Source organism: Laetiporus sulphureus (assembly GCF_001632365.1).
Source record: "Laetiporus sulphureus 93-53 unplaced genomic scaffold LAESUscaffold_5, whole genome shotgun sequence".
Lineage (NCBI taxonomy): Eukaryota > Fungi > Basidiomycota > Agaricomycetes > Polyporales > Laetiporaceae > Laetiporus > Laetiporus sulphureus.
In genome coordinates, this window is record NW_024468514.1 from 299,840 (window position 1) to 324,918 (window position 25,079).

Here is a 25,079-nt window from a genome sequence, read left to right on the forward strand (position 1 = left end):
TATCTCGAGAACCTAGTAAAGCCGCTGAGTTTGAATTCACTCGGCGTCCGATATCCATATGCAGCGTACAGCCTCTGCTTCTGCGAGAGCGGACCGGGAGGTTTAATAGTCGGGCAGATAAATCTCTGCATAGGTTGAGATATCCAGCATGCTTGCGAATACTGTTTACATTTGATATATGGGCTGCAGTGAAGAGGTGTACATAAATATATGGCACTGGGACTGCCGAACGATCGTGGCTCTGCTTCATTTTTCTGCGTGGCATGCTCAGTGAGTCGCCGCATGATATTGATATTCACTCTGAAATCCCAATGCACACTTGTAAGTGACGCATAAATGAATACGAGCGTGCGAACTCACAGAAACACTTATTGCAGACGCTCACGCTGCTTCGCAAGTGGCAAACAGTTTGCCGAAGCTCGCGTAATCCACGCATCTTCCGCATGGTTGACATCCTTCTCCATCCTGCCACTGGCATGTTCCGCGGTTACTCTTCGCCCAGGGAAGCTTCAGGCCGCCAAAGTGATGGTATTTTAGGTGGCTGGTTGTTCCTTCGGCTGAAAGATCTTCAAGGAAAAATAGGACAGGACGCTCCCCAGTGACAGAGGAAGGTCTGTCTCCGAGAGGCTTCAGAACCGACATTCGGATCTCAGCCGATGACAGGGTATGGCGGCTGCGACCTTCTCATCCGATGGCTGGTTCGCGACCACAGAACGCGGGTCCCGCATACATGCCCGCTGCGGATCTGCAAAGGAGTCGACAACAGCGCTGTTCGCCAAGATTCTGATTATGAAAGACAATTAACCAAGATACGCGTTAGAGAGCAGGATAGCGCGCACAACTACAACACGCACGGGCTCGAAGAAGCTTGATTCGCAGGTTTGTCGCGTGCGTGAGAAAGAGAAGCTCGAGTCTGGCGAGGAGACAATGCGCCACTAACGCACAGGTATTAGGCTCTGCCTAATTCGGGTGATCAACACCACCTCACCAACGGACCGCGCAGACATCTTCACAGGATATCCGGCTAGACTCCAATCGGCTGTGGACAGTAAAGTGTCTGTAGGTCGAGCAGGGAATGCCGAGCAACTGCGTACACGCACTAATATTGCAGCTGATCCTGAGATGGAAGAAGACGGCCCAGACCGAGAAGGACCGTGCTCACACACCGGACGGGTTTGACTGTCGCGTGAACAATAGGAGGGATGAGAGCACATGTAGATGAGTTCCGCAAATTTGAGTACAAGCTGGAATTCCAGACGATGAGCTTCCACTGTTAGGAGCTATACCGAGGGAGTCTGCAGATTCGGCTAGAGAATTTGACATGCCCGCCTTTGACATGAACTTTACTGGCATAGCTGCTTAGCACAGCACAGCTGACGCAAACCTCACGCTGTTTGCGCTGGTCGACAGCCTAAACAGTAACGTGCCATGGGCGGCGGCAGCTGAGAGGATCTGTCGTCTTCAATCGGGAAAGGTACGCCTAGCCGATCAAGTTCAGGATGTAGCGTCGTTCTGCGGAAAAACCAATCGGAAGGGGTGCATGACATGGAATGGAACTGCACTATGTGCATTTTCTTCATGATGCGAAGGCCGGCTGCTGCGTCAAGCAGCGAATGCTGCGCGCAGATGCGGGGAAAGATGATAATCTCCGCGAATATCATTGACAGTTACGAGGTCGGCAAGTGCGAACATTGGGCCAAGGTGGGAATGACCGGCTGTCTCGATGACATCTCCATTGACGTGCGAGAAGACCGTAAGCGGCAGGCAAATTGCGGTCAGAAGGTCACGATCCTGATTGACACCAATGGAGTAAGGGTTCTTCACTTGTCCGCGCGCGCGAAGTGATGTATCACACTTGTTACAGTGATGTCACAGATTCTTCGCAGCCATTGAACCAATTTCGCTTTCGTACTTGCTGGCAAACTGTCAAGACGACAGGACATCAACGCAACAAGCAATGGTTTCATTCTGTTTCAGAGAATCTATCGATCGGTCAGCCATGAGCAATGAGGTAAGACCGAAGCTGGCTTTCCAACGGGAACTGGAGAAGAATTTTGAGGGATAGCGATGAGAAGTCGGTCCAGCCATACTCCATCACAGGCGCGATCATGGCTGTCAATCAGTGTTATTGTATTTCTGTGTTTCAGCTGTTCACCTTGCGTCCGCGAGGATCATGGATGACAGATCAAAAGGGGAGTACCGGGTTCTACTGATCGAGATGTGTCGGGTGCCATAGTGACAGGTCGCCGCCATGCAGCCTACTGATGTCATTGGGCGTTGTATTAGTGCCATCGATATTTAGGCGCTGCGTTTCACATGCATTAATTCCGAATTTCCCTCCAGTGAGACATCTCGATCCCGCTCCGCTTAGGCTTTTGTTGTGAGCACGAGGTTTGCATGTCGCGGAAGTGTCTTGATATGATCGCTCTGTGTAAGCACGGCGCGATACAACAAAGAGGTTGATTGGAAGGCCGTGACTTGCATGCTGAGATACATCGAACCAGAGAGAAGACGAGACTCTGGTGCAAGCCGAAGCCTCGGTATAGCTTCGGAGACCGAAAACAAGACGAGGCTCGTGATGCAGGCTCGCTGAACAGCTCTCAGCACCTATGACAGAGGAAGTGTATATCGCGGGTCCAATGAGAAACTTGTATTCTATCCACAGTGATTGTCCTACCTCTGGCTAGAAGGTCTCACCATGAACGATGGGCGAAACTGGTGCCATTCATGAGGTGAATCTAAGTGACAGTTTCTTAGGCAGCATGACCCCACTCTGAGAAGCGGCAAATGCTTACGATTGTGAAATACTATTGATCGCCGAGAGGTTCATCCCAGATACATGCACTGCTTCTTCGTCGGAAGGTCCGACGAGCAAGGTACACCTTGATTCTCTGGACATGCCTGTAACAGGCAACGCGTCAGCTGACTCTAAGGCGAACATTGAACGATGATGAGCCGGCGGAAGGCAATGCCAAGCCGTCAAGGTGCACCTGGGCGTCGGTGAATTTGAAGCGGTCTCGAAGCGTCAACGAAGGCCGGAACGACAGTTGATCTGGGCAGAATCCCTGTCGAAGGACCGGAGAGGGTGATAAATTTGAATTTGAATTTGAATTGACGTCCTTGAGGCACTCTACATAACAGCATCCGAAGGAAGCCATACACACCCACATAGTTTGGGCAATGCATAATCCTTCGACGAAGCCGTACAAAATTACGGTTGGGTCTCTAGTGCAGATCCAAGTTCCACACCTGAGAATGCTTCCAAAGCCATAAGCTGCATTCAAGCGACTTTGTCAGAGCATTGACCTAATCTTGAAGCTTGATCAGTGATGATAAACTTGTGACGATCGTTCGGTGGAAGCCGCCGTCGCCGTCGTCGTGCGATCAGTAGTCAGCGTGATCAAGGAGGACCGGCACCCATGCACCAAAAGATATGCTGCTCCCGGACCCTGCGACATTGATATTCAAAGTCATACATACGGGACTGAGGAACTCTGCTCACCAACAACTACCGAAGTCGCGCGCGCGCGAGATCTGGCTGAGGAGTCACTCCAATGAGAGGTTTGAGGGACAACTTAGTGGTATTTCGAAGTCGAAATTATGGCCATATCAGTACACACACTTTGAAGGCGATCCAGCTTTCCAGGTGACTGCGGTTGCGTGGATGTGCACGGTCGCCGCACGTTTGTGGTCCGCATGCCAGTGGAGAGGTAAGGTGCCGCAACTGGCAAAGCATGTCATTTCAGGTCACATCTAGGAGGTCCTGTTACTGGCTGAGGATGTGAACACTGGCTAGAACGCTGCATTTAGACAGAGCAAACGGCAGAGTCGAGCTGTTTTCACTGTGCAAAGACTGATACGAGAGCTTAGGCGGCGCTTAATTATCAAAGTAGTATACAGCGCTCTAGTCGCTCTAGTCACTAGCGCTGAAACCGCTCTCCTAGCTAGCTTTGAGACAGCGCATTTATTGAGCTCACGTTCCCCGGCCTAATACGACTGGGAGCGGCTCGCTGACCAAGGTGATATTAGGGGGCCAAGTAACTCGTCCTACAGGTTCTGCGAATACAGACATATTTACAAGATTAAGCGTGCAGATAGGCTTCATTTCTATGTACAAAATTCTCGTAATGTAGAGACATCATTACCAGTAGATATAACGATAGCAGTCAGCCAACACCCTACCTCTGGAGGGTGCCCTTTTCATATTCAAAGGACGTACTCATAACATCTGAGAAAACCGACAAGCATAGGTTATTATGCCAAGAACTGCGGCGTGAGCGGAAAGTCATATGGTGTTATATGAAAGGAGACGATTGGCAGGCATACGCGGTAGCATTGAGGTTTAAGCCAGTAGCAGCTACTGCACAAACCTCCAGATGCCAGTCGTCTGCGGGAAGCATCACGTCCAGTGCATATCTGCCAGGCTGTGGCTGGAAGTTCTTTCCACCACGATGTTGTTTGCGATAACTGCCGCGATCTCTAGAGATGATGCATGCCAAGGAGCGACTGCGCATTTAAGCCTTTGGTAAGTATGGATAGCACGACGTCAAGACTTATGACGTACACGTTCGGATTTTCTACCCACGGGCATTGTCGAGAACACATTCAATGAGGACGTTTAGGGCAGTAGCGCTCGACGTGACGAGAAAGTGTATCGGCGCGGGAGAAAATAGCATTGCAATGTGGGCAGGTTCTGGCGGTGCTACCAAGGTGGACTGCGGCGATATGTTTTCCAAAGCTGGAGTAATACATGTCGGGGACGCTGCTACATGGACTGCCTTGCCATTGGCAAGCTCCACGGCACCTCGCATCCCATTCAGAGGGATAATAGTGATGATCCTTCAAATGACGATTGATTCCGGTCGGGGTCAGGTCGTCGAGCTCGATATCACAATTTCCACCCCACTTGCACTTCACGGTTTGACATTGAAGTGCCGAACGCGGATCTGACGACAGGGATATGGGCCCCAGGATAGGACGAAGGTGGCTGACATCGGGATTGAGCTGAATTGAATGAGCAGTGGGAGATCGGTTGAAATCAGGCATGACGATCGTGGCTTGGTGTCTAGCATCGGGATCGATGAAGGTGGCCGTCGATCCTGATTGATATGAGAAACTAGAAAATGCACCGTCGCATGATTAGACGCGACCAGATGAAGATCACGAGTGCACGCACGCATCCAGAGAACGATAAGTAACCTCGCGGTATGTGGCGTGCACGTTGTGAGGAGTGACGTAAGGATAATGTGGCGGCATGAGATCGCTAGAGGTCTAATGAATATCGAATGACACTTCGGGGTTGGAGGGGCTTACGCGGTGGAGATATGAGCATGTGCGACTCCGTACACCTCTTGCATCAGAGATTGATGGGAAGGACCGACGTCGGCTACGGCTTGAAATGCAGCTTCTGATCTATGTTCTTGGAACGCCATCTGGGAAGGGAGGCAGAGAGCGAGAGAGTTTTGAGATCTTGAATAATAATCCGTCAAAGGAGGAGAACGTTGAGCGATGGCGGACAGAGGGGCATCTGAAGGCGAGAGGTACATCGTGGGAGGAGGCGCATCCGCCCTCGGAGGTCGGGGTTCGGAGCTCGCGTCTTGCCTGTCATCGCGATCTTGTTCATGGATCCGAGAAAGGTTCGAAGTGTGCCAATAGCTGCTGGATGGGTCCATGCCTGTTGAGATAGAGCGGAAAAGATGAGCAGATGCGTGAACAGAAGCAAGGGCAGTAATATAAGGGCGACCATGAGGCGCAGGCCGCACGCGGTCATGCGATGATGCCCTAACCCGACTCAGTCATCCCGAGCTGTTTTTCGCCAACTCAATCCCTTCACCATCTCGAGCAGTGAGGCCTGAAAATAGAGCCGACGAGCCTGATCTGTCCGTACAGCAATCGAAAGCAGCCATCCGATTAATCGCGAAAACGGGTTATGTACACAGCCCAGCTCAGCTTCGTGGAGTACCAAATCCAGGACCACAATCCTGTGAGATGAACCAAGTCTTCTGACGTAGATAGGGCCAGACCTGGGCTTATGTTCATTAAAGAATGTCACATGTGCAGGAGGGTTCTGTCATATCCATGTTGCAGTCCGGGAAGCATCTGGCATCACTTCATTTCGGTAAGGGTCTTTCTCACGCGTCGCAGAGCAAGTTCTCTTTCTACCTTCATTTTGCTTTTTTCTCATCGATAGATATGCACTCCGTATCTAATTGACATGTTTAGCGGCATAGCTACTAAATACGGTGGAGCTTACCCAAGTCCAAGAATTCTTTCAGCGGGTATCTGTTCGCAATGAGTCGGTCTATGTCCCGATTTCCTGCAACAATTGCCGTTTCAGGGATCCCGAATATGCAGTAGTGCCAATTACCCACTGAACCTAGCGAAACGCCTGCAATGTGAACCGCGAACTTCTGTCCAAAGGGCGGGACTGCTCGTGCATCCGCTCCAGGAGCATGAATTTGTGAATGAATTTGTGATTAGGCATCGATTAGATGTCAACATTGAGACTCAGCATTTGGCGAAACATCCCAAAGCGCGCTACGCAATCGCCCAAACTGGAGTCGGTAGTCTGATCACGCGAAAGTGCCGTGGTGCTCGCGGCAGAGTTATCTACGCAGCTTGACGTTAGTGTTCAGGAGCTTGTAAAGCAGTCCGTCCGAAGCGCTTTGCAAATTTCGGAGGAATGAATGCGTCAGTTAGGATCTCCCTCTTCTCTGCGAACCCTCCCCCCCCCCCCAAATAGATTATGAACGGAGTACAACCTGTATCAATTTAGCGGATAATTCAGTGCCGCGAATGAGTGAACCTATCAGCTCGGCTTGGCACATGGAAATCAACTCCGATATGACGAGATGGGGGAGGATGGGGGGTTCTCTGCACAGAGAACTATAACTTTGCCGAGATTTCGAGACGATCGAGGGCAGATTACGGAGTCAAACGCGTGGCACCCGCCGCCTGTGAGGTGTTTGAAACATGAATGTCCTGTGATATGCAGATGTTCAACAGAGTGCATGTACATGGGCGCAACTTACCACTGCAAACCAGCAAGCTGGAGAGATACTGGACCGTCCCGGGCTTTACACTTGCGCATAATACAGCATCGCGCAATTGTGCGGAGGGCACTTGAGGGCAGAATCACTAGGGCATGCATGGGAACACTCCCGCAGGGCCTTGTCACGTAGGCAATGGTAGGTTCCGGGTTCGAACTTGAAACTGTGACTGCAAACGCCCGTCCAGCGCATCAGATGTGCACGTGCCCGGCATCCTCTCGAGCTTGACTTCACACCAGTAGGTGCTCATCGCGCAGGACGACGTTGACCTCGACTCGGTGATTTCTGCTCAAAGATTGCAAGGCTTCAAAGCTTCAACATTCACTGGTTGAACGATGAGCACTGATGGTATCCAAATAACGATCCCCGGTGCGCCGTCCAACCCGACAACTAAATGCACAGCAGCTGACTCTGCACTCAGACTTCGATGATGAGGATTACCGTTCCACGCCCATCTTCGGACGCACGCCAGGTGCCAGCCTGTGGGGAACGCCGAGCTCAGGGCAAAACTCGCCCACCATCCTGACCCCAGTCGCTCTGCCAGAGCGTGCGGATAGGTCCTACTTTCATTCTCGTGCCGATTCCATTACTTCCGATGACTCCACACATTCCCTTCAATATCCCACCCGCAAGGTCAAGTCTCCGTTTGTTCACTCCGCACAATCGTCCTTCGCTGCGAATGCAGCCAGCAGTTCCTTTACCAAGAAATCATCTTTCGCGTCACTCCGCAATGCATTCAAGAAGGCGAGCGAGCCTGCACCTCCTGTACCTGCACTGGATCAACAGCCTTACCCTGCCTTGAAAAATCCATTCAACCGTTCAACCTCCTCGCTCGCTCAGCTGCCTCCGATGCCTCATCGGCATCAGCCTTCAATGCAAGCTAGCCCACCAAATTTCAGGCCATCCACCCCTGGATCTGCCGATTTTAGGGGTAGATCGATGCCCTCAAGAATGAAAGAGCATAAATATGGCCGCTCGCAACACTCACATTCAAGTTCGGCCTTCCACAGTTCAGATGGTGGTAGTGATGCTGGCTATCATATGACATCCTCTTCGCCGCCACCCGTTCCGCGAATGCCGCATGGCTTTGGAGGAGTAACACACAGAGACGAGTCACGATCGCTTTCGGATTTGGAAGACAAGATCAACATGGAACCCCGCACACCTTCTGATTACGCGCTGCATGCTATTTTCATCCGCTTCGCGGCGTCGGCGGAAATGCGCATCGATGAGTTCCTCAGACAGCCATTGGTACGTGTCATAACATGGTTCTCTTTGAGCTCGGAGTCGTTCATGCGATTCGATGCATAGGAACGGGAGCCTGCACTTTCGGGTCTAATTGGTCCAGGCGTCGATCCCAAACTCGATGAACTGTTGTTGTCTCTCGGAAAAATCGCGCAGAAGCACGGAAAGCAGGTCATTGACTCCATCATTCGGTGGCGCAAGTCACAGAACGAGAGCGTGAGCACCGAAATGCAGCAATATCATTTATTGCAGGCAACCACCAGCGCACGTGGAGCGCGGCCGCAGGATATTCTGTCGATTCTCAACGAGCGCAAGTCGCTCGCATCTATTTATATTATGTGTCGCGCGTTGATCGCGGCGACTGAGAATGCAACTAAGGACGGCCTCAATGACTCAACCGGGCACAGCTTAGAAGAACTGACCTTCGAGCAGTTCAAGAAACCGGACATCAAATCGCTGACTGCGTCTGCGAACCACCGCAGCAACGCGGAGCTGTACGCAATTTTGTTAGGTCAGATCGCTAAAGTTAGGTGGGGTTCAATGCTTCGTAGTGTTATCCATTCGGCCCCTGACCTGCTGCTCTCAGGTTTGAAAGCGTTACGGATCGCTTCTTGGTTGAGCTTGGTCCTGTCGCAGCGGGTCAAGTGCCAAAAGATGCAGACTTCAAGTACGAGAATCTCGTGAAGGGCCTGAAATATGTGCCTGTAACGGTCAGTATTTCCTTCATGTTAATCAATGCGCCTGTTCGCTGAATGGGGACGCTAGGTTTGGCCTCCTGAGTCCTTCGAAGAGGGTGCAGAGTTCATGGTTTCGCTATCCAAATCCTTCGAGAACGCGCATGGTAATCGCCTGAAAACTATTTTTGCCGAAACATTGGTACATATGCTGCATCCAATTGCCAAGGTACGAGATCTGGTTTATCACTGCTGTTGAAACTATCTTATCAGTCAGCCAAATCTGTCAGACTGCTCAAGCCGAAGTCAACCACCCTGAATGGGCGAAGGCTATAGAAGTGATCTTCCCGAAAGCCAGAGATATGATGGCGAAACCGCGATACTGGCATGTGGCATTTCCCCTTGCCGTGACCGCTCTCTGTGTTGCACCTCAGGAGTACTTCTTACGCAATTGGAACGTCTGTTTCGAAGCTGGATTGAGCAAGATTAAGGTAGTCTATGAAGCATGTAACATTGTCTTATCAGCGTCTGACTATTTTCTTTCAGGAACGGATACACCGCCTTCCTGTGCTCAATGGCTTGCTGCGCTTGATGTGGACGTATCTATATCGGTGTCATGAGCCTGCGTCCACTGCGACTGCCAGGGTCGAGTCAGCGTTGAAGCACTTCTTTCCAGCTAACAAACTGACAGTCAGCCCTCAAGACGAGCATCTTGAGCCGTTCATCTATCTCCTGCATTTCATACTCTCCCGTCATTTCGACGTTGGCAGCGAGTTTTGTCTCGAGCTTTTGCAGGAGCGTAGTGTCACGGGGCATCCGTCAAACCTGTCAAATGTCCTAGCACCGGAGAGAATAACGGTCGCCACACAAGCTATCTTGCTTTCTCTGCATGCCATAGAGAGAGAAGAGCTGACACCTGCTTGGCCCACCAGCTGCGAGTTTTCCGTATTGCCTGACCGCGAAGACTATCCCACATCTTCGAAGCCCATCCCAGCATCCGTGTTATCCAAGGGGGGATGGAAGGATCTTATCGATCGTTCCAGTCTTTGCCTCACCACTTTTGGGCTGTACTGCTACCAGACAGTCGGCAAGTGGTCCATCCTCGATGAACAGTGGTCTGTTACCCGCATCACTCCAAACTATGAGGACGCGCATAACTTCGTCATTCGATCGCATGCGGAGTTCTCATCAGTTGCATACCCCAATCAATTTGCTTCCCATATTCACGTGCTGCAAACGGTGTATCAATCGTGGCCGCGCTGTCTCCATTCCTCGCTGGCGATCGAGGATGCGTTTGACATGCTCATACGCGGCATCCTCCATGTCGAACCGGCCATTGGCGAAGCTGCAAATCATGCGCTGCAGCGCTTTGTAATGGACGGCTTATACGTATCTGTCTTGCTAAGTCGACTCTCCAACTTCCTCTTCGATCCTGCCTCGATTGGCGAAGGCTCTGGTCTGAAATTGAACATCGAAAGTCCGCGCCTCCTGGCCCTTTGGCTGACTTTCATTGACCAATGGATCAATGAGATCAAGCAAAAACCACCTCGAGAGCTGATTGCGGAGGAAATGGATGACATCAAAGCGAGGGCTGTGGAGATCGAGGCAGGAGCATTATTTCTACTGGCATATCATAAGCTTCCTGCTTATCATTTCGGCTGCAAGGCGATGCGCCTGTTAGCCGGATTGCATTCACACCTGCAGCTCCCAACGTCCTCTCTTGACCTGGCCGACGCACCGTTCCAGTTCGCAGCCGCGCTAAATGGAAAGCTAGACCCGAAACTTTACCTCCATGGTCACGAAGATATCCTTGAAGCGGATGAGCTAGTGCGCCTCGAACACTGGAAGCAAGATCGCCGTCAAGACGTTGCTTTGCAATTGGCTGGAAGTGACATTCTGGTCGACCGCAATTTATGGAGACATATCTTTCCGGCCCTTTTGCAAGTATCGATGCGGGAATCATGTAACAGTGTCCTGCTCAACTTCCGCGAGAAAGTGGTTGCAGCTGCGAACCGATTTCATCAATTTGTGGTCCACTTGGCTGGCGTCAGCAACAGAACACCGTCCAACCTTCCTCAGCGTTCTGGCTCAGTTGGAGAGAAAGACATGTCCAGGCTGGTTAGCGACCACAGGCCTACAATCCAGCAATGGCATGCTTGGGTCAAGATCATATGTGCTACCGCACAAGTGTCCGATAACAGGCCTGCTGCGAATCACTCGAAGCGAGACCATTCCCGCGGATGGTCTGAGGTCAATGCTGAGAACGAGCAGATGGCGAATACACGCGATCTTTTCAAGTATTTGAGCCAATTTCTCGATTCCGATCATACTCTCTTTCGTGACGTCGCCGTCTCGAGCATCAGCCTTTTCCCAGCAAGTGGCTACTCACAGCTTCTGGAAGACCTAAGCATTCTTGCTTCCCGTCAGTTCTACGATGATACACGGTCGAAAGCAGCAAATGTCCCCGTCGTCGGACGTGCCCGCAGGCAGGAACGGTTCCATACGGCTGTTGCTCGCATCTACTACCTGACTGCTCATATGCTCGAAGATCAGCGATCATCAGGCAAGCAGACTGCGCTGACGCACGTCCTGAAGTATGTCCGAAACATGCAAGCGTTCCTTCTCGCCCCAGAGCATCGTGATTTGTTCTCCTTGCAAAGGCTTCGGCGCTACTTCTGTGGCACCGTACAGCGACTGTTTGATGGACTCGCTACGCTCAACGACTCTGACCGGTTCATCCCACCGAATATCCATCTGGCTTTGTACAGGCTCTGCGAAGAGTGGTGTCAGTTTGGCAAACAATCTGAGAACGTGACCAGGCGTCTCATCATCATGCAGACTGCAGCTGGCAAGTCTCTCACTGATCCAGCCGATCAAGCAGAGATCATACAGCGCTTCCAAACTGAAACGAAAGCCTTGTCATATGCTGCTGTAGGCGCAATGGCGGCTCTAAGTGTGAGTAGGTTTTGATAATGGTACTGCGTCTCGAGCGCTCAACTCGTCACTAGCACAAAGCGTACTTCCCTCCAGATCAGTCCTCAGGATCACCTACGGATAGAACCATGCTCGATACAATTTCTAAGCCTCTCCAAGCGACTCAAACCCTGGACCGAATCACTGCCATTCTCGCAAACTTCCATGAACCAGTTCAATCCGCAGGAAAGTGCGTGCCTTATTGTGTGCGATTTTGCTGACTTCGCTGATTTTCGAGTAGGAAAGCTCTTCGCTCACTTCTTGTCCATTCACATTCCGATAATGAACTGCTCGATGAAGTTCTTAGGAGAGCATTCGTGACCACCCGAGAATTGGACACCAGTAATGCACGATTCTTCGAAGTTGTCGCACAAGTCATTTGTATCAGTCCGCCAGTTCATGGCTTCACGTTCAGTCAAGCTGTCTGCCTTGGGCTATCGAACCTATGCCATCCCCTCCAGGAGATTCGCCGCCAAGCTTTCAACGTCTTGGAGGCGATACACGAGCAGTCTTGCGGCCTCATCTCATTGATGCAATATGAGGCGGCAGTTTGCAGCTCTGCCCCCAGTGCATATTTATATGCCCATCGTCTCATCTCCGATGTTCTCGCCGGAGAGCATCCAGATAAAGCCGTGAATGTACTTGCGCAACTTGCTGATTGGATTCCTCGCGCATTCGACAGCACCTCGGATAAAGGATCCCTCTTACTGTTGCAAAGCCTGGAATACTGGATACCGAGCATGAATCTCATGGATAGCACAAACTCCGCGTTGTCTCGGGAGGGTCGACTGGCCATATACCATCTGATGGCTCTAACACTGCGCTATGCCGAGAGCTACGCTGAGCAGGTACTGGTTCTTTGGACCCGGCTCGTTGATGCGCCTCACCAAGCAAATGGTTATGCTGTCATCAAATTTCTGCTGGAGCAGTCCCCGAAGGTGGGCAGCACTGTATTTATCAGCTGTGCTGCCAAAGTTGTTGCATGTCTTTCGCAAAGCGCGGTCAGCAATCTTGTGTTTGAGGAACTATGCGGCTTGCTGGATCCGTCTCGTATGCTGCCTACCTACGAACACAAGATGTCTCCACCAGATGCGGAAGAGCTTGAGGAGTGGTCCGATCTCGACATTCTGTTTTCTGAGCAGCCGAAGTTGACCTTGGGTCAGACACAGTTTGCTTTGCTTTTCCTCTCGGAAGCTGCGACGGAGCGATACTGGGGTTACGACGAGCAAATGCCTGTCCTCTTACACGCCTTATTCATGCACCTGAATTATCGGCACCCATTCATCCAGCAGCGCTCCTGGCACATGCTTTTCCAACTTCTCCGTTCTTGCATGTCCGGCTACGACGAGATGATGGATCGTTCACTTTATCGATCTCGCTCGGGGCTTAGATCAACAATAAGACAGCTGGAGCAGCAAGCTGACATGAGGGTCTGGAAGGAGGAGGAATCCAGGAGCCAAGCAGAATCCAAGTTGAGATGGTTGTCCGCTGAGGTTCTTGACCTGTTGGAGCCTCTCTATCCTAGACTCCGTTCTCACTGGGGCTCTTGGGCCTTGAGATGGGGCACAGCTTGCTTGAAGCGTGATCTCGCTTATCAGTCCTTGCAATTGTATAGGGTACTCAATCCTCCCGTCAGTGCGCAAGATATAGATATGGTACTAGGCCGTCTCGCAAGCACGGTCGCCGACGAAGATCCTAGCATCCAGAAATTCACTGTCGAGCTCATTTTGACGTTGACAGCATCGGCATCGTCTGACGATCTCGATGCTGCTCTTCTCCCAAAGCTCTACTGGGGCGCTGTCGCCTGTCTGTCGACGACCGTGGAAAACGAGTTCCTCCATGTCGTAGAGCTTCTTGACACATTGCTGTCAAGGCTGGATCTAGATGACCCACCGGTTGTCGATGCACTGCTGGAGCGAAAACCGTTGGCATGGGATGGATCCCTGTCTCTCCAATCCCGCCTCCTCATAGGGCTGCGCTCTTCCACGACATCGACACTCACGCTGAAGCTCTTACAGCGTCTGGCCGGTGTGGGCGATGGTCGGCTGATAGATTCCTCGGACGGACGTGTGCGAGATTTATACACTCTGGCGCTTCCTCTTTGTCTCCATGCGATGACAAACGGCTCGCAGGATCAGACATTGCAGAGCTTTGCTCTCGACATCGGGCGGCTCGCTGACGAGGAGGAACGACCAAGCATCCATCGCATCATGACGTCCTTCGCCAAAAGTCGTTTTCGCACCAAGGAGGACTTTCTCCGGGAGTCAGTTACCAGTCTTCGCGAGCATTATGGCTCTGAACATTGGACTGAAATCATCACTTTGTTGATGAGTCTGGTGCTGAACAAAGAGCAGTGGCTGCGGAGCAACACCATGAAGATTCTTAAGCTCCTGTTCCAGCAGCGCGAGACGAGAAGCCCTGTGAACCTGCTCGGGTCAGAATTGCTGATGCCTCTTTTGCGGCTTTTGGAGACAGATCTTGCGTCCGAGGCTCTTGATGTTCTCGATGAGCCCCTACAAATATCCGGCGGGCCCGCAGCGAAGCATGTGTTACGGATGAGCCTCTATCATCACCTTCGTGCCGACGCCAAGGAAGTCGACTCTGTCGCTGAAGTCTTCGGTGTTGCACAGGAGTCCGGCTGGTGTGTCCCACGACCAAGTTCACTTCGGGATGCGTGCAGGTCCAATCTGTACGCCGTATTCGATTCCTCCAAGCACGGCCGGCCATCTCGCATTGAGTTCTCCCCGGAGGAGATTCAGGCACCGCAGGACGATTCGCTTGACGACGATCTGGGCGACATGGTGCAGAACTTGCATGAGCTCAGCGCGTTCTTCCGGGAGGGGCATTCGCCTGGTCCTGTAGCCAACAGGCAGCTCGAGGCGCGCATCGCGGCGATCCTAGCGAAGTCGTCGGAGGACATCCCTCCCACGCCATTTGCGGATGCATTTGACGTCGAGAGTGAGGTGGGGAGCTCGACGTCGTACGAAGATTCGGATGACTCGGATTATGATACTAGTTCTGACCTGTTCGAGTTTGATTCCCCCGCCATGTCTCGGTATACATCGAATTCATCACATTAATCTACCCTACGTTCGTTTGTCATCGGATTCGTTTTTGCTTATTCGTAATCGCTCTTTATACACATTGTACTGTACTGTCTGTAGCTGTAGTGATACGCTAGCGGTCTCCGGAATAGATAAGTGGCTTATACCTCCTCCAAGGACTTGCTGATGAACGACCCTCCTGAGATCATCTCCGCGATCATTGCCATTGATGGTGATGACCGTGCGTGTGTGCTGTTCTTCGCAATATTGCATGTGAAGATGCACATGAGATAATTATGCTATGATATATTGTTACAGCAGGTGCCTCCACTGTATACATCCTAAGTTTATCTTCATTCGCTTGCTGATTATACTATTCTACTGTGCTTTGGGAGAGAAAGAGAGTGAACAGCCCATGAATTCTAACCACAGGAAGGCACCAAGGAATGTGTATCGTCGTAAGTCATTGCGGCACAAAGGAATGCTACGAATATGGGTGATGAAGCAGTGAAAGAGCTTGATGCTTAAAGCCGTATGCTGTTATAGCGAGTGCGCTTGTCTGCGGCGACGATGCTGAGTGACGTGCCAGGCACGGCTGAGAGACTGCAAAGGGCAGCAGAAGGTGCAAATGACCAACTAGGAGCGGGAAGAGAGGCCTCCCCATGCGCGCGGGAGTCCATCTCTCCTTTTCATATTATTATTGAATCCAGGGACGCCCATCGCCTCCCACCCTAGGCCCTCGCCGTCGTCCTCGTCGACGGACGTCCGCCGACTCAAGCCCCGCGTGCCATACTCGTTGCCATCTTCCCATGGCTTGTTCTGTTCACGGAGGTTACTTCGGCTGTGATGCAGGTGCCGGCGGAGGCTCTGGATCGAATATTGGCGCTTGGGCGGCACGAGCAGGCGTGCAAAGTCGAGTTCCGCGTCGTCTTCATCATCTTCGTCATCATACTCGTCTGATGGCGTGGTGGCGGCGATTGTACGGTCGACAGCGGCGATTGGCACACGTCGTCCGTCGACCCAGTGCGTGCTTAGGCTCCACGTGTCGTTCTCGATGCAGGTGCTCGCGAGTGTGGGCACGCCGTCGCACTTGCTAGCTCGGCGCACGTTCCGCCACGGTCTCCCTCGCTGCTGGCCACGCAGAGAGGAGCTGTAGCTTGCCCGGTCATCGCTGCGAGATGACGAACGCGATGCGGGTGCGGAGCGGCACAAGACTCGTGCGGTACTCACTGCACTCGGGGCGGCCCCTGTGGGCGAGAGATAGGATGTCAAGCCTAGAGGTGCACCGGATAGACTTCGCACTGTGGACGGTCGTCCTCGATTCGTCTTGTCGGCCAACGCATGCTTGCTCAGATTTTTCGCGCGCGTCGCCTGTGGAGTTGACCGGCTCAGGATCCGTGGTGTTTGCGGCCCGCCGACGTACGCATGGGGGGTACCAGAGGATGCGACAGCCTTCGCGACGGAGTCTCTCCATGTCGGTGGGAGAGAAGGCCGTCCCTCGACAGAGCTTTCGCATGTCGAGAGAGGGCGTCGGGAAATGGTGGGGACGGAAGCCATATGACGCAGGTAACCCTGTGCTGCCGAGACCTGGGCATATGTCCGCAGATTGCCCGAGGTTTGTGGACGCAGGGTCGGTGTATGCGGGTGTGGTTGCCGAGGGGGACGCCTACAGCTGATGGTGTGGCCGTCAGAGCTGATGGATGTGTGACTGCGCATGGATGGGGTAGACGTGCCCGACGCCGACAGTGGCGGCGATATTGGAATATATGGACTCGAGGTGCCGTGCAGGTCGTGCATGTGTGCGAGAGGAGAGGAAGGAACGGACCAGTGGCGCATATCCGGGCGTTGGCTAGAGGGGGTCGTGCGCTCGCCGCAGGAACTGTCCGCAGAACGATCACTCCTACCTGCACTTGGCATCCAGCTTGCGAGGTATCCGACAACCGTATCCACACCTCCACGGACGTTCCCTCTTCTGCGCTCCTCGCGCTCCGTCTCTGGAGTGTAAATTCGTGTCTCTTTGTAACCCGCCTCCCGGAGCAAGTCCTCGAGACATTCGTAGGTCTTCGACGTCCCGCGGCGGTGCAGCGGGACGCGTCCGGGGTCACCTCGTGAAAGTGAAGGGGGATAGCGCGATGTGGTGCGGCCGCGTAGAGGGGTGGATGACGACGAGCCGACTGTTGTATCCTCTGATGATTTCGAACTTGTCGCCTGGCCATCACTCTGCGGCATAATGCAGTTCAAAGAGTGTTCTATTACGTGTTTTGGCAAGAAGCATACCGGTTCATCTTCTGCGACAGCAGACATTACAGCCGCTCGTGTGCTTGCGATCTAAATGAACGAAGTCGTGTTCCGTCCGGCGTTAGCAGTTGCTCTCGCAGCCTGTATTGCCAGTGCCTGTCGATGCCGCACGCGACTGGCGGCAGTCGGTGCGCGTGGAGAGGAGTGTAGGACTTTGGACCCTCCAGCGTTGAACGTTGAACGTTGATGCGTTAAATAGAGGAGAGGGAGGTGAAGGATCAGAGGCGTTTGTGGCTTGTGGCTTGGGGTTGAGGCTCTCGGTTCGCCAGGTTATGTAAGGCAAGCATCACTCACGTGGCGAAAACGCGTCGCGTCACATCGTAACGGTCTGCGGCAGGTAACCCATTCCCTTATTGTCGCAATTGTATTTTGCTCGTCTCCTCAAATAGTCCATAGTATCGTCTGCCGGTCCTGGTGCATCCCAAAAGCAAGCTCGACAAAGGCAGATACTCATGAGCTCTATGCCGGTCCTAGCACTTCATCTTCGTTAAGACTTGTTCATTACCAAGTCTCGCGGACGAATGATCGTGGATATCACGCTGAGCTTTTCTCTGCTCAAAATTCACTGAGTCTGCCTTGCCTGCCTGAAAAGTTCAGAGAAGGAAAATCTAACGATGCGCCGAATAGCCCGGAACAATATCGCAAGATGGCCACTACCGCGCGCTCGCCATCTCCACCACCACCCGGACCTTTACCCATTCGTCGTCTCCAAGAATCTGTCATCAATCGCATTGCAGCGGGAGAAGTGTGGCTATTGTCTCTCGAAAGAATGCGTGGAGCTGACAGTGACGGAATAGATCATACATCGGCCAGCATCAGCGCTGAAGGAGCTCATTGAGAACAGCCTCGATGCTGGTTCCACCTTCATCCGCATCACTGTGAAGGATGGAGGCATGAAGTTGCTCCAGATACAGGATAACGGATGTGGAATTAGGGTGCGCCTATCGACTAGTATTCATAGGCAATACTTGCTAATGCAATGGCCATTCGCAGAAAGCAGATTTGCCCATCCTGGCAGAACGCTTCACCACCTCCAAGCTGTCAACATTCGCTGACCTGTCTCATCTGACAACCTATGGCTTCCGAGGGGAAGCTCTCGCATCTATATCATATGTCGCTCACCTGTCGGTCGTGACGAAGACCAAGACTGACACATGTGCATGGAAGTGCGCCGCTCCGCAGCCTATGTTTATCTTGAGAGCCGTGAGTGACGTCTGTATTCACCAACAGATCAAGCTATGCCGATGGCGCCCTCGTTCCTGCCAAAGTTGGGTCGCCTGCCGAGCCGAGACCATGTGCAGGGAATGACGGGACGACGATCACGGTAGGTGCGCCGTTGCCAATACTTGCCTACCGATCGTAAACATGCCTAGGTAGAGAACCTCTTCTACAACACTCCGACTAGATTGTCTGCCCTTCGTAGCTCATCGGAAGAGTATGCCCGCATCCTCGATGTCGTCACAAAATATGCGGTGCATAACCCGCACGTCTCGTTCACTTGCAAGAAGGTACTGCGCATCTTCTTACGACCCCATCAGGACTATACTAATCTGATGATAGGCTGGCTCGCCAACACCGGACGTCTCCACTCCGTCCGGTTCCACCACAGCGCAAGCTATTCGCTTGCTCTATGGCCAGACGATCGCCAAGGACCTGCTGCACGTAACAGTATCATCTTCATCGGATGATGAAGGCTCGGGCAATGCAAACGAGGATGCCAATTCCTGGTCAGCCGAAGCTCACTTCACGAACGCGCACTATCAGGCGAAGAAGACTGTCCTACTCCTGTTCATCAATCGTGAGTAACCATCCACAGACTGTACGCATACACCACTTGATGTGATCTTCATCACACTCTCAGATCGTCTAGTGGAGTCCTCTCGCATCAAAAAGGCCATGGAGGCCATCTACAATGGCATCTTGCCCAAAGGCGCGTCTCCATTCGTCTATCTCAGGTACTCCTCCCTCTCACGCTGAGAAACAATGCTGCTGACTCAAGTGCAGTCTGCAGCTCGATCCGCACTCGGTCGACGTGAACGTCCATCCAACGAAGCGCGAAGTGCATTTTCTGAACGAGGACGCCATCATGGAGCGCATCTCCGATGCCCTCCAGGGGAAGCTTGTCGGGGAGAGCCAGTCGCGCGTGTTTGAGTATCAGGTTCGTGCAGGTGGTGGAGAATGAGCTTGACTGCTGACGGTGACGTTGTAGACTCTCCTTACAGGCGGCGTCGCCGAAGTGCCGCGCGACAAGGGAAAGGGCAAGAAGCGAGCGCTCGACCAGGAGGACCGTGATGATGAGAACGAGGAGATGCATGAAGAAGGCTCCTCGACACCGCTATGTATGCCGTCCGCCATCACAACCGTCAGACCTGCTGAAAACAACATATATGACCACAGCTTCTATTCAACAGAAGAAGAAAGTGCTCTCGCAGCACAAAGTGCGCACCTCGCTGCAAGACCGCACGCTCGACTCGATGTTCGCGATCGTCAGTCCTTCGCAGCAGGCGAGCGGAGGCAGCGGGCCGAGTGGGCCGGAGACGCCGCCGAATCAGGTAGCCAAAGCGCGCGACATTAAGGAATCGCTGTGCTACTTGACATCGGTTCGAAACCTTAGGCAGGCTGTGGTTAAGGGAAAGCACCGCCGTAAGTGGAATATGAATCAGAATCGCGTATGTGTAGTAAGGTGGTTGTTCGTCACAGAGCTCAGCGAGATCTTGGAAAAGCACACGTTCGTCGGGATCGTGGACGTCAGTCGATGCCTCTCCCTCATCCAACACTCGACGAAGCTGTATCTGGTGAATCACGGCGCTCTAGCGTAAGTTGTTCTTCCACTGCTTTTGTACATATATCCTGATATTATGACGGCTTGTCTGGTGCAGAGAGGAACTGTTTTACCAGCTCGGGTTGCATCAGTTCGGCGACCTCAGACGGTTGAAGCTCGATCCTGCGCCATCGTTGCGGACGCTCATCGCTCTTGCGGTTGACGTGGAGGAAGGCATTGAGCGCAGCGGGCTAAGCAAGCCGCAAATCGTCAATGTAAGTCGCCAATGGCGGTATCTCCGAGTTCATTTCCCGACACCCATTGCTTACATTCTTGATATAGCGCATAGTCGATACGCTGGTTGAGCGCCGCGAGATGCTCGACGAGTACTTTTCGCTTCGCATCAGCGCCGAGGGCGTGGTCGAGAGCCTGCCGATGCTGCTGAGGGACTATACGCCCAACCTCGACAAGCTGCCGCTCTTCCTAATGAGGCTCGGGCCTCAGGCAAGCACTCTCTTTCTCTTTTATTCCATCCTATGCTGACGAGCATTCTAGGTTGACTGGACGTCCGAAAAAGAATGCTTCGAATCGTTCCTTCGCGAGCTCGCGTATTTCTATGTCCCAGAGCCGCTCATAACACCGTCCGCGACAGACGCAGACACGGAGCTGTCCGAGGAGGAGAAGGCGGAAGACCGTTCGGTGCAGTGGCAGATCCAGCATGTGTTGTTCCCTGCGATGGCGCGGTATCTGGTCGCGCCGAAGTCGCTGTTGGACCGCGATGTGGTGCAGGTGGCGAACTTGCCGGACTTGTACCGTGTTTTCGAGAGGTGTTGATATGTGTGAGTGGTCCTTGTGCTGTGCTCCGTTTGGGACGTCGTGATGCTTCAAACGAAATAGTTGTCCTCCCCATTGTTGCATGATCAAGCTCTAGAATTTTCATTAACCCGGAGGGGATAAGATGCGCTTCGTCTTCGTTTGGCTTGATCTTGGCCCTAAAAATACCCGTATATGCACAGCAACTGAACTGATGGAGCACATGGCACAGCACACTCGACGCGTCTCCAGCAGGGAAAAGCGGTTTTGATCTCTGATGCACTTCTGCTCTCCGTTACCTCTTTGAATACAAGAATATAAACATCCAATACTCAACCCTTGGTACCGTCGTCTCCTGCTGTGTCCAACACTTCTGTCAAGACAGTCCCCCTCTTCGTGTCAGACGTACTATGTCCAGCCTTTAACCGATCGCAGTGTATGATGCAGCGGACGAGGATATCGTAGAGGTACGGTGACTGTAACGCGAATCACACGTATTGCCTCTCGACATGCGCCTAGTGGAGGGAGGAGTGCCAGATTGGTCAACGATGCTAGTCACGATGAGGTCAACGGCACTAGCACCGCTTTTCATGCTGAGGCGCCTTTTTTTTAGATCAAGAATGCATACGTAATGTCCTGAAGCGCGATCGCGATCGCGGCGGCTTCCCATAGCTCCCCAAGTACACCTTCATCAGCACGATCCCTGCTTGGATGACAGCCAGAAGTCTCCTTGTTCGCAATCACTATCCCCTACGACGTGCACGTCTCGCCCATGCCAGCTTGCTCACTCGTTCTTGCCGCATGCTACCTTTTGACTGGGGCTGTTGGTGTCTTCAAGAACTTCCTAGCCGGTACACTAGTTCCATGGCATTCTGCATTCTGAAGCTCGCTCGTGCCAGCGTTACTGCCGGCGCGTCGGGAGGAGATACTGTAGACGATATCCAGTAAGGGCAGTATGATCGCGTCACTTCTCAGGATTCTCGCAAGTACATAACGCGTACGCCTCCTCTAGATTTTCTTTATGACATTCAACTGGCTTTCTAAACGTTGACTGACTTATTCCGGAGACGAGACCGGGACCTCAACTGATCAATCCAGGGATATTGTGAAGTGCTGATATGCCGGTTGCGACGAGAGAATTGGGCCTGGTAGCTCGGAATAGGGCTATCGCGTGGAAGACCTGAGCTCGGAAACGGCTTGAATCGGCTACGTGGTGCGCGCGATAGAGGGACAAGCCTTTTGCGCGATAACCGCGATGTCCGGATTTCCTACCGCTAGAAGATCGGATTCATGAGCGTGAAGCGGCTGTAGTTGACGGAAGCGAGGTAGCACGATTGAATTACCACTCGATGCTAGGAATGTGTCGGTGTGACGCGGTATGACGAAGATGTGCGGTCCGTCTCCTTCGTCCATTTGCCAGTAAGCAAACATCCTTCCCAGTACTCATTCTTCACGCTGTATACGAATTCCAACCAGTCTGACGGTCACAATGAACTGCGACAGCATTCAACTTTGGATCACGGTGATAAAACCAGTTTACTGATATCGCTTCGTGCCTGATCCCATCTATGCTTCCACAGGGGGCGGACGCTAGAGTAGCTTGACAGGCGCTGCGTTTCCGGTGCATGAAGCGGCGGTGTTCATCGTAGATGGCGAGGAGACGCGCTCGATCGAGGAGTTGCACTTCACAGACCAACCTGAAGTGCATGCTCCCGTCAAATATTTCTATATAACGGTCGTCCGATCCCAAATGGCTTCATTCTTCGGTGCCCTACGATCATGATGGAGATAAGTGTTTGTTGTCTGGTTGACCCTCCCCTCTTTTCACAGACTTAGGCTAATGCCGAGGCGATGCCTGCGCCTTTCGTTTGTCAAAATCAAATTACGCGGAGACCACAATGCTCTGCCCTCAAAGTCCGCTTTGCATCGAACACTATGAAGAGTTCTCCTACGACGTGGGTGGGCGCCGCGTGCGTGAATATCCTGCGATGCAAATACAAGAGGGCGAAGCGGAGACTGTAGGGACGGGCATGCTGAAGGCAGGGCAGGACGATGGCAGCGCGCGCTGCTGGGTGAATGGAGAGCTGAACGCGGAGCGGCCGCCGACCAAAGTCGAGAACTTGCTAGGATCCGAGTGCGTGAATTGGAGTATATGGCTATGTGTCCAGACGAGTATCTTCTACGAGGACGCGAGCGGCCAGCCATATCGCGCGGAAGTACTAATATGAAGCAAAATGCCAGTGTCTTCAAATGCGTGGCAAACACGTTCATGATGGAAGCAAACTATATTTCGGTCGGTACTCGATGGACGATATGAGTACAGGAGCGTGCGCTCACCTTCATGGTTCCATGGGCGCCGACCACTGCCACACCCGAGGAACAGAATCGGCGTCAACGAGAGCGTAGTTCAATCCTGCGCCGGCGATGTTCAGGAAGCTCTACAGATGCAAAAATGAGTCCCATCCCCGCACGTAGTAGCGCGAGATGAGTGTTAATCGACAGAGACTGTGATGTTGCCCAGGCCGGAAGGCAAAGAGTGCGAGCGTCCGTGTTATTGTTAACGTTCAGCGCTCAGCGCTCAGCGGTCGAATGCTATGTATATCCTAGTAACATCCTACTACCGATCAAACATGTGCTTGCGAGCTGTGCATAGTCCACCCACATATACCTAGCCTTGCGGACCTTGCACCCCCTTCCCTCTCATCCCCATCCTCTCGCATCCCCTGCATTCGGACATTTCGTCAAAGCTACACTTCTGCTACACTCTGTGATCACTGAGAACTTGAAGTATCCGGCGGATTTTCCAGTCCTCGAAGCGCAGTGCGAGGCCAACAAAGATGAACAAGCACACGCCTGAGCATCGCGCACACTTCCCTTCTGACAGTATGGATACAACTCCCAGAAACATTGATGAGCCATGCTCTGAGCCATCCAGTCCTCCAACTGTGCCCACCTCGGAGCATTCTGACTTCACTGTACCTAGGTGAGATAACATCTTTCATGCACTCAATGTATTTCAGTAATTCAATGAACTTGTGATATCACAGAACCTCAACAATCTTCTCCGGGTCATATCCTCAATTTCTGTATATGCTTGAACAGTGAGCCTTTCTTCATGTCAAGTCTTACATATTTGTTATCTATCTGTCAAGATCCTCACATGCAACTGTGTCAACTGGTGTGGGCGCAATTGGTCTTCTATTGACAGAAGAATTTCAACTCCTGTAGGTATCACTGAATTGATGATATTATTATGTCTCACACTGCTCATGATAAAAAAAGGAAAAAATTCAATCTTGAAACTTACATATTGTTGAAGATGGCATATGATGAGGTGAAGGATATCAATGCTGGGTATGTGATATTTTGCCCTGAAATGCTGTGGCAGCTCTGCTTATGCTATATAATCAAGAAAATTGCTGCACAGCATCATCAGACTTGTATTGGATGATAGCACAGAGAATGAAGAAGCAGTACAGTATGTGTGCAGATTCTACAAACACAAGTTTAATCATTAATTAAAACACAGACTACAACACAACATAAACCTCAATGCATTCACATCAGCCATGGATAGTGACACAGGTTTATTGCAAATGCAAAACAGCATTCCAGACATTTTCACTGTTGCTCTAGGACATCTTGCTCAACAGCTTCTGAAATCTTATGATAAATCACACTTTCAAGATGAACTAAAAAAGACAATAATGATAGCAAAGGTTTCATTTCAGCTAGCTTCAGATGCTTCTAAAAACAAGCATATTCATGGTCACATTCTTGCGAGAGCTCTTGAAAAGCAATTTGATCACACTGGAGACCTTGCAGATATTGACCAGGCCATTGCTGTACAGCAAGATGCAATGCAGCTCATATCAGATAATCATACAAACAAGCCCAATTATCTTGGTGACTTTGGCACCTTCTTTGGAAATCGCTTCAAACATTCTGGTAATCCTTCAGATATTAACCAGGCCATTGCTGCACTACAAAATGCAGTGCAGCTCACACCAGATGGTGATGCAAATAAGCCTGTCCATCTCCACAACCTTGGAACCTCCTTCTCATTTCGCTTTGATCAGCTTAAAGATCTTTCAGATGTTGACCAGGCAATTGCTGCTTATCAGAATGCAGTGCAGCTCACACCAGATAATGATACAGACAAGCCTAAATATCTTGACAACCTTGGAAGGTCCTTATCAATTCGCTTTGAACATTTTAAAGA

General features: G+C 51.9%; 6 protein-coding genes across 6 annotated transcripts in view; 3 read left to right on the plus strand and 3 right to left on the minus strand.

The window, feature by feature from the left end:
• Positions 1-381: 381 nt before the first annotated feature.
• Positions 382-1,353, minus strand: LAESUDRAFT_711527 (uncharacterized protein; the record flags this gene model as incomplete). The annotated part of the gene is made up of 6 exons (XM_040906839.1): positions 382-627; positions 681-783; positions 855-913; positions 945-1,086; positions 1,167-1,179; positions 1,242-1,353. 6 exons carry the CDS (start codon positions 1,351-1,353, stop codon positions 382-384), a joined length of 675 nt encoding a protein of 224 aa, XP_040768041.1.
• Positions 1,354-4,565: 3,212 nt separating this feature from the next.
• On the minus strand, positions 4,566-5,887 carry LAESUDRAFT_419855 (uncharacterized protein). Its single transcript, XM_040902383.1, has 4 exons — positions 5,545-5,887; positions 5,314-5,469; positions 5,177-5,263; positions 4,566-5,116 (listed from the first exon to the last, which is right to left on the minus strand). The coding sequence occupies exons 1-4, from the start codon at positions 5,670-5,672 to the stop codon at positions 4,606-4,608; spliced, it is 882 nt and encodes a 293-aa protein (XP_040768042.1). The 5' UTR covers positions 5,673-5,887; the 3' UTR covers positions 4,566-4,605.
• A 1,497-nt stretch (positions 5,888-7,384) lies between these two features.
• LAESUDRAFT_755809 (uncharacterized protein) lies at positions 7,385-15,021 on the plus strand (the record flags this gene model as incomplete). Its single annotated transcript, XM_040912078.1, has 9 exons — positions 7,385-7,418; positions 7,471-8,300; positions 8,361-8,824; positions 8,881-9,004; positions 9,060-9,197; positions 9,259-9,459; positions 9,515-11,923; positions 11,977-12,131; positions 12,183-15,021. The coding sequence occupies 9 exons, from the start codon at positions 7,385-7,387 to the stop codon at positions 15,019-15,021; spliced, it is 7,194 nt and encodes a 2,397-aa protein (XP_040768043.1).
• A 350-nt stretch (positions 15,022-15,371) lies between these two features.
• Positions 15,372-17,448, minus strand: LAESUDRAFT_721651 (uncharacterized protein). The gene is made up of 2 exons (XM_040908050.1): positions 17,263-17,448; positions 15,372-17,205 (listed from the first exon to the last, which is right to left on the minus strand). Exons 1-2 carry the CDS (start codon positions 17,287-17,289, stop codon positions 15,622-15,624), a joined length of 1,611 nt encoding a protein of 536 aa, XP_040768044.1. The 5' UTR covers positions 17,290-17,448; the 3' UTR covers positions 15,372-15,621.
• Positions 17,449-17,929: 481 nt separating this feature from the next.
• Positions 17,930-20,878, plus strand: LAESUDRAFT_734809 (DNA mismatch repair protein MutL; the record flags this gene model as incomplete). The annotated part of the gene is made up of 14 exons (XM_040910542.1): positions 17,930-18,028; positions 18,081-18,218; positions 18,277-18,449; positions 18,514-18,607; positions 18,657-18,791; positions 18,844-19,081; positions 19,145-19,238; positions 19,288-19,441; positions 19,493-19,622; positions 19,681-19,926; positions 19,984-20,098; positions 20,163-20,319; positions 20,387-20,548; positions 20,600-20,878. The coding sequence occupies 14 exons, from the start codon at positions 17,930-17,932 to the stop codon at positions 20,876-20,878; spliced, it is 2,214 nt and encodes a 737-aa protein (XP_040768045.1).
• Positions 20,879-24,453: 3,575 nt separating this feature from the next.
• Positions 24,454-25,079, plus strand: part of LAESUDRAFT_644523 (TPR-like protein) — a gene marked incomplete at both ends in the record, with an annotated part of 3,623 nt that continues 2,997 nt past the window's right edge. The window contains one exon of the mRNA XM_040903863.1: positions 24,454-25,046. Coding sequence (XP_040768046.1) covers positions 24,454-25,046 — 593 coding nt within the window. The remainder of the gene's footprint in view (positions 25,047-25,079) is intronic.

What these genes read in the sequence shown, in the direction of transcription:
- LAESUDRAFT_419855 (XM_040902383.1), bottom strand. Translation starts at nt 5,672, where the DNA reads ATGGACCCATCCAGCAGCTATTGGCACACTTCGAACCTTTCTCGGATC. An exon ending in CATGCTCATATCTCCACCGC is followed by an intron (nt 5,264 to 5,313) that starts GTAAGCCCCTCC and finishes TTAGACCTCTAG; the next exon opens with CGATCTCATGCCGCCACATT. An exon ending in ACTTATCGTTCTCTGGATGC is followed by an intron (nt 5,117 to 5,176) that starts GTGCGTGCACTC and finishes TGCATTTTCTAG; the next exon opens with TTTCTCATATCAATCAGGAT.
- LAESUDRAFT_721651 (XM_040908050.1), bottom strand. Translation starts at nt 17,289, where the DNA reads ATGTCTGCTGTCGCAGAAGATGAACCG. An exon ending in CTGTCGCAGAAGATGAACCG is followed by an intron (nt 17,206 to 17,262) that starts GTATGCTTCTTG and finishes ATTATGCCGCAG; the next exon opens with AGTGATGGCCAGGCGACAAG.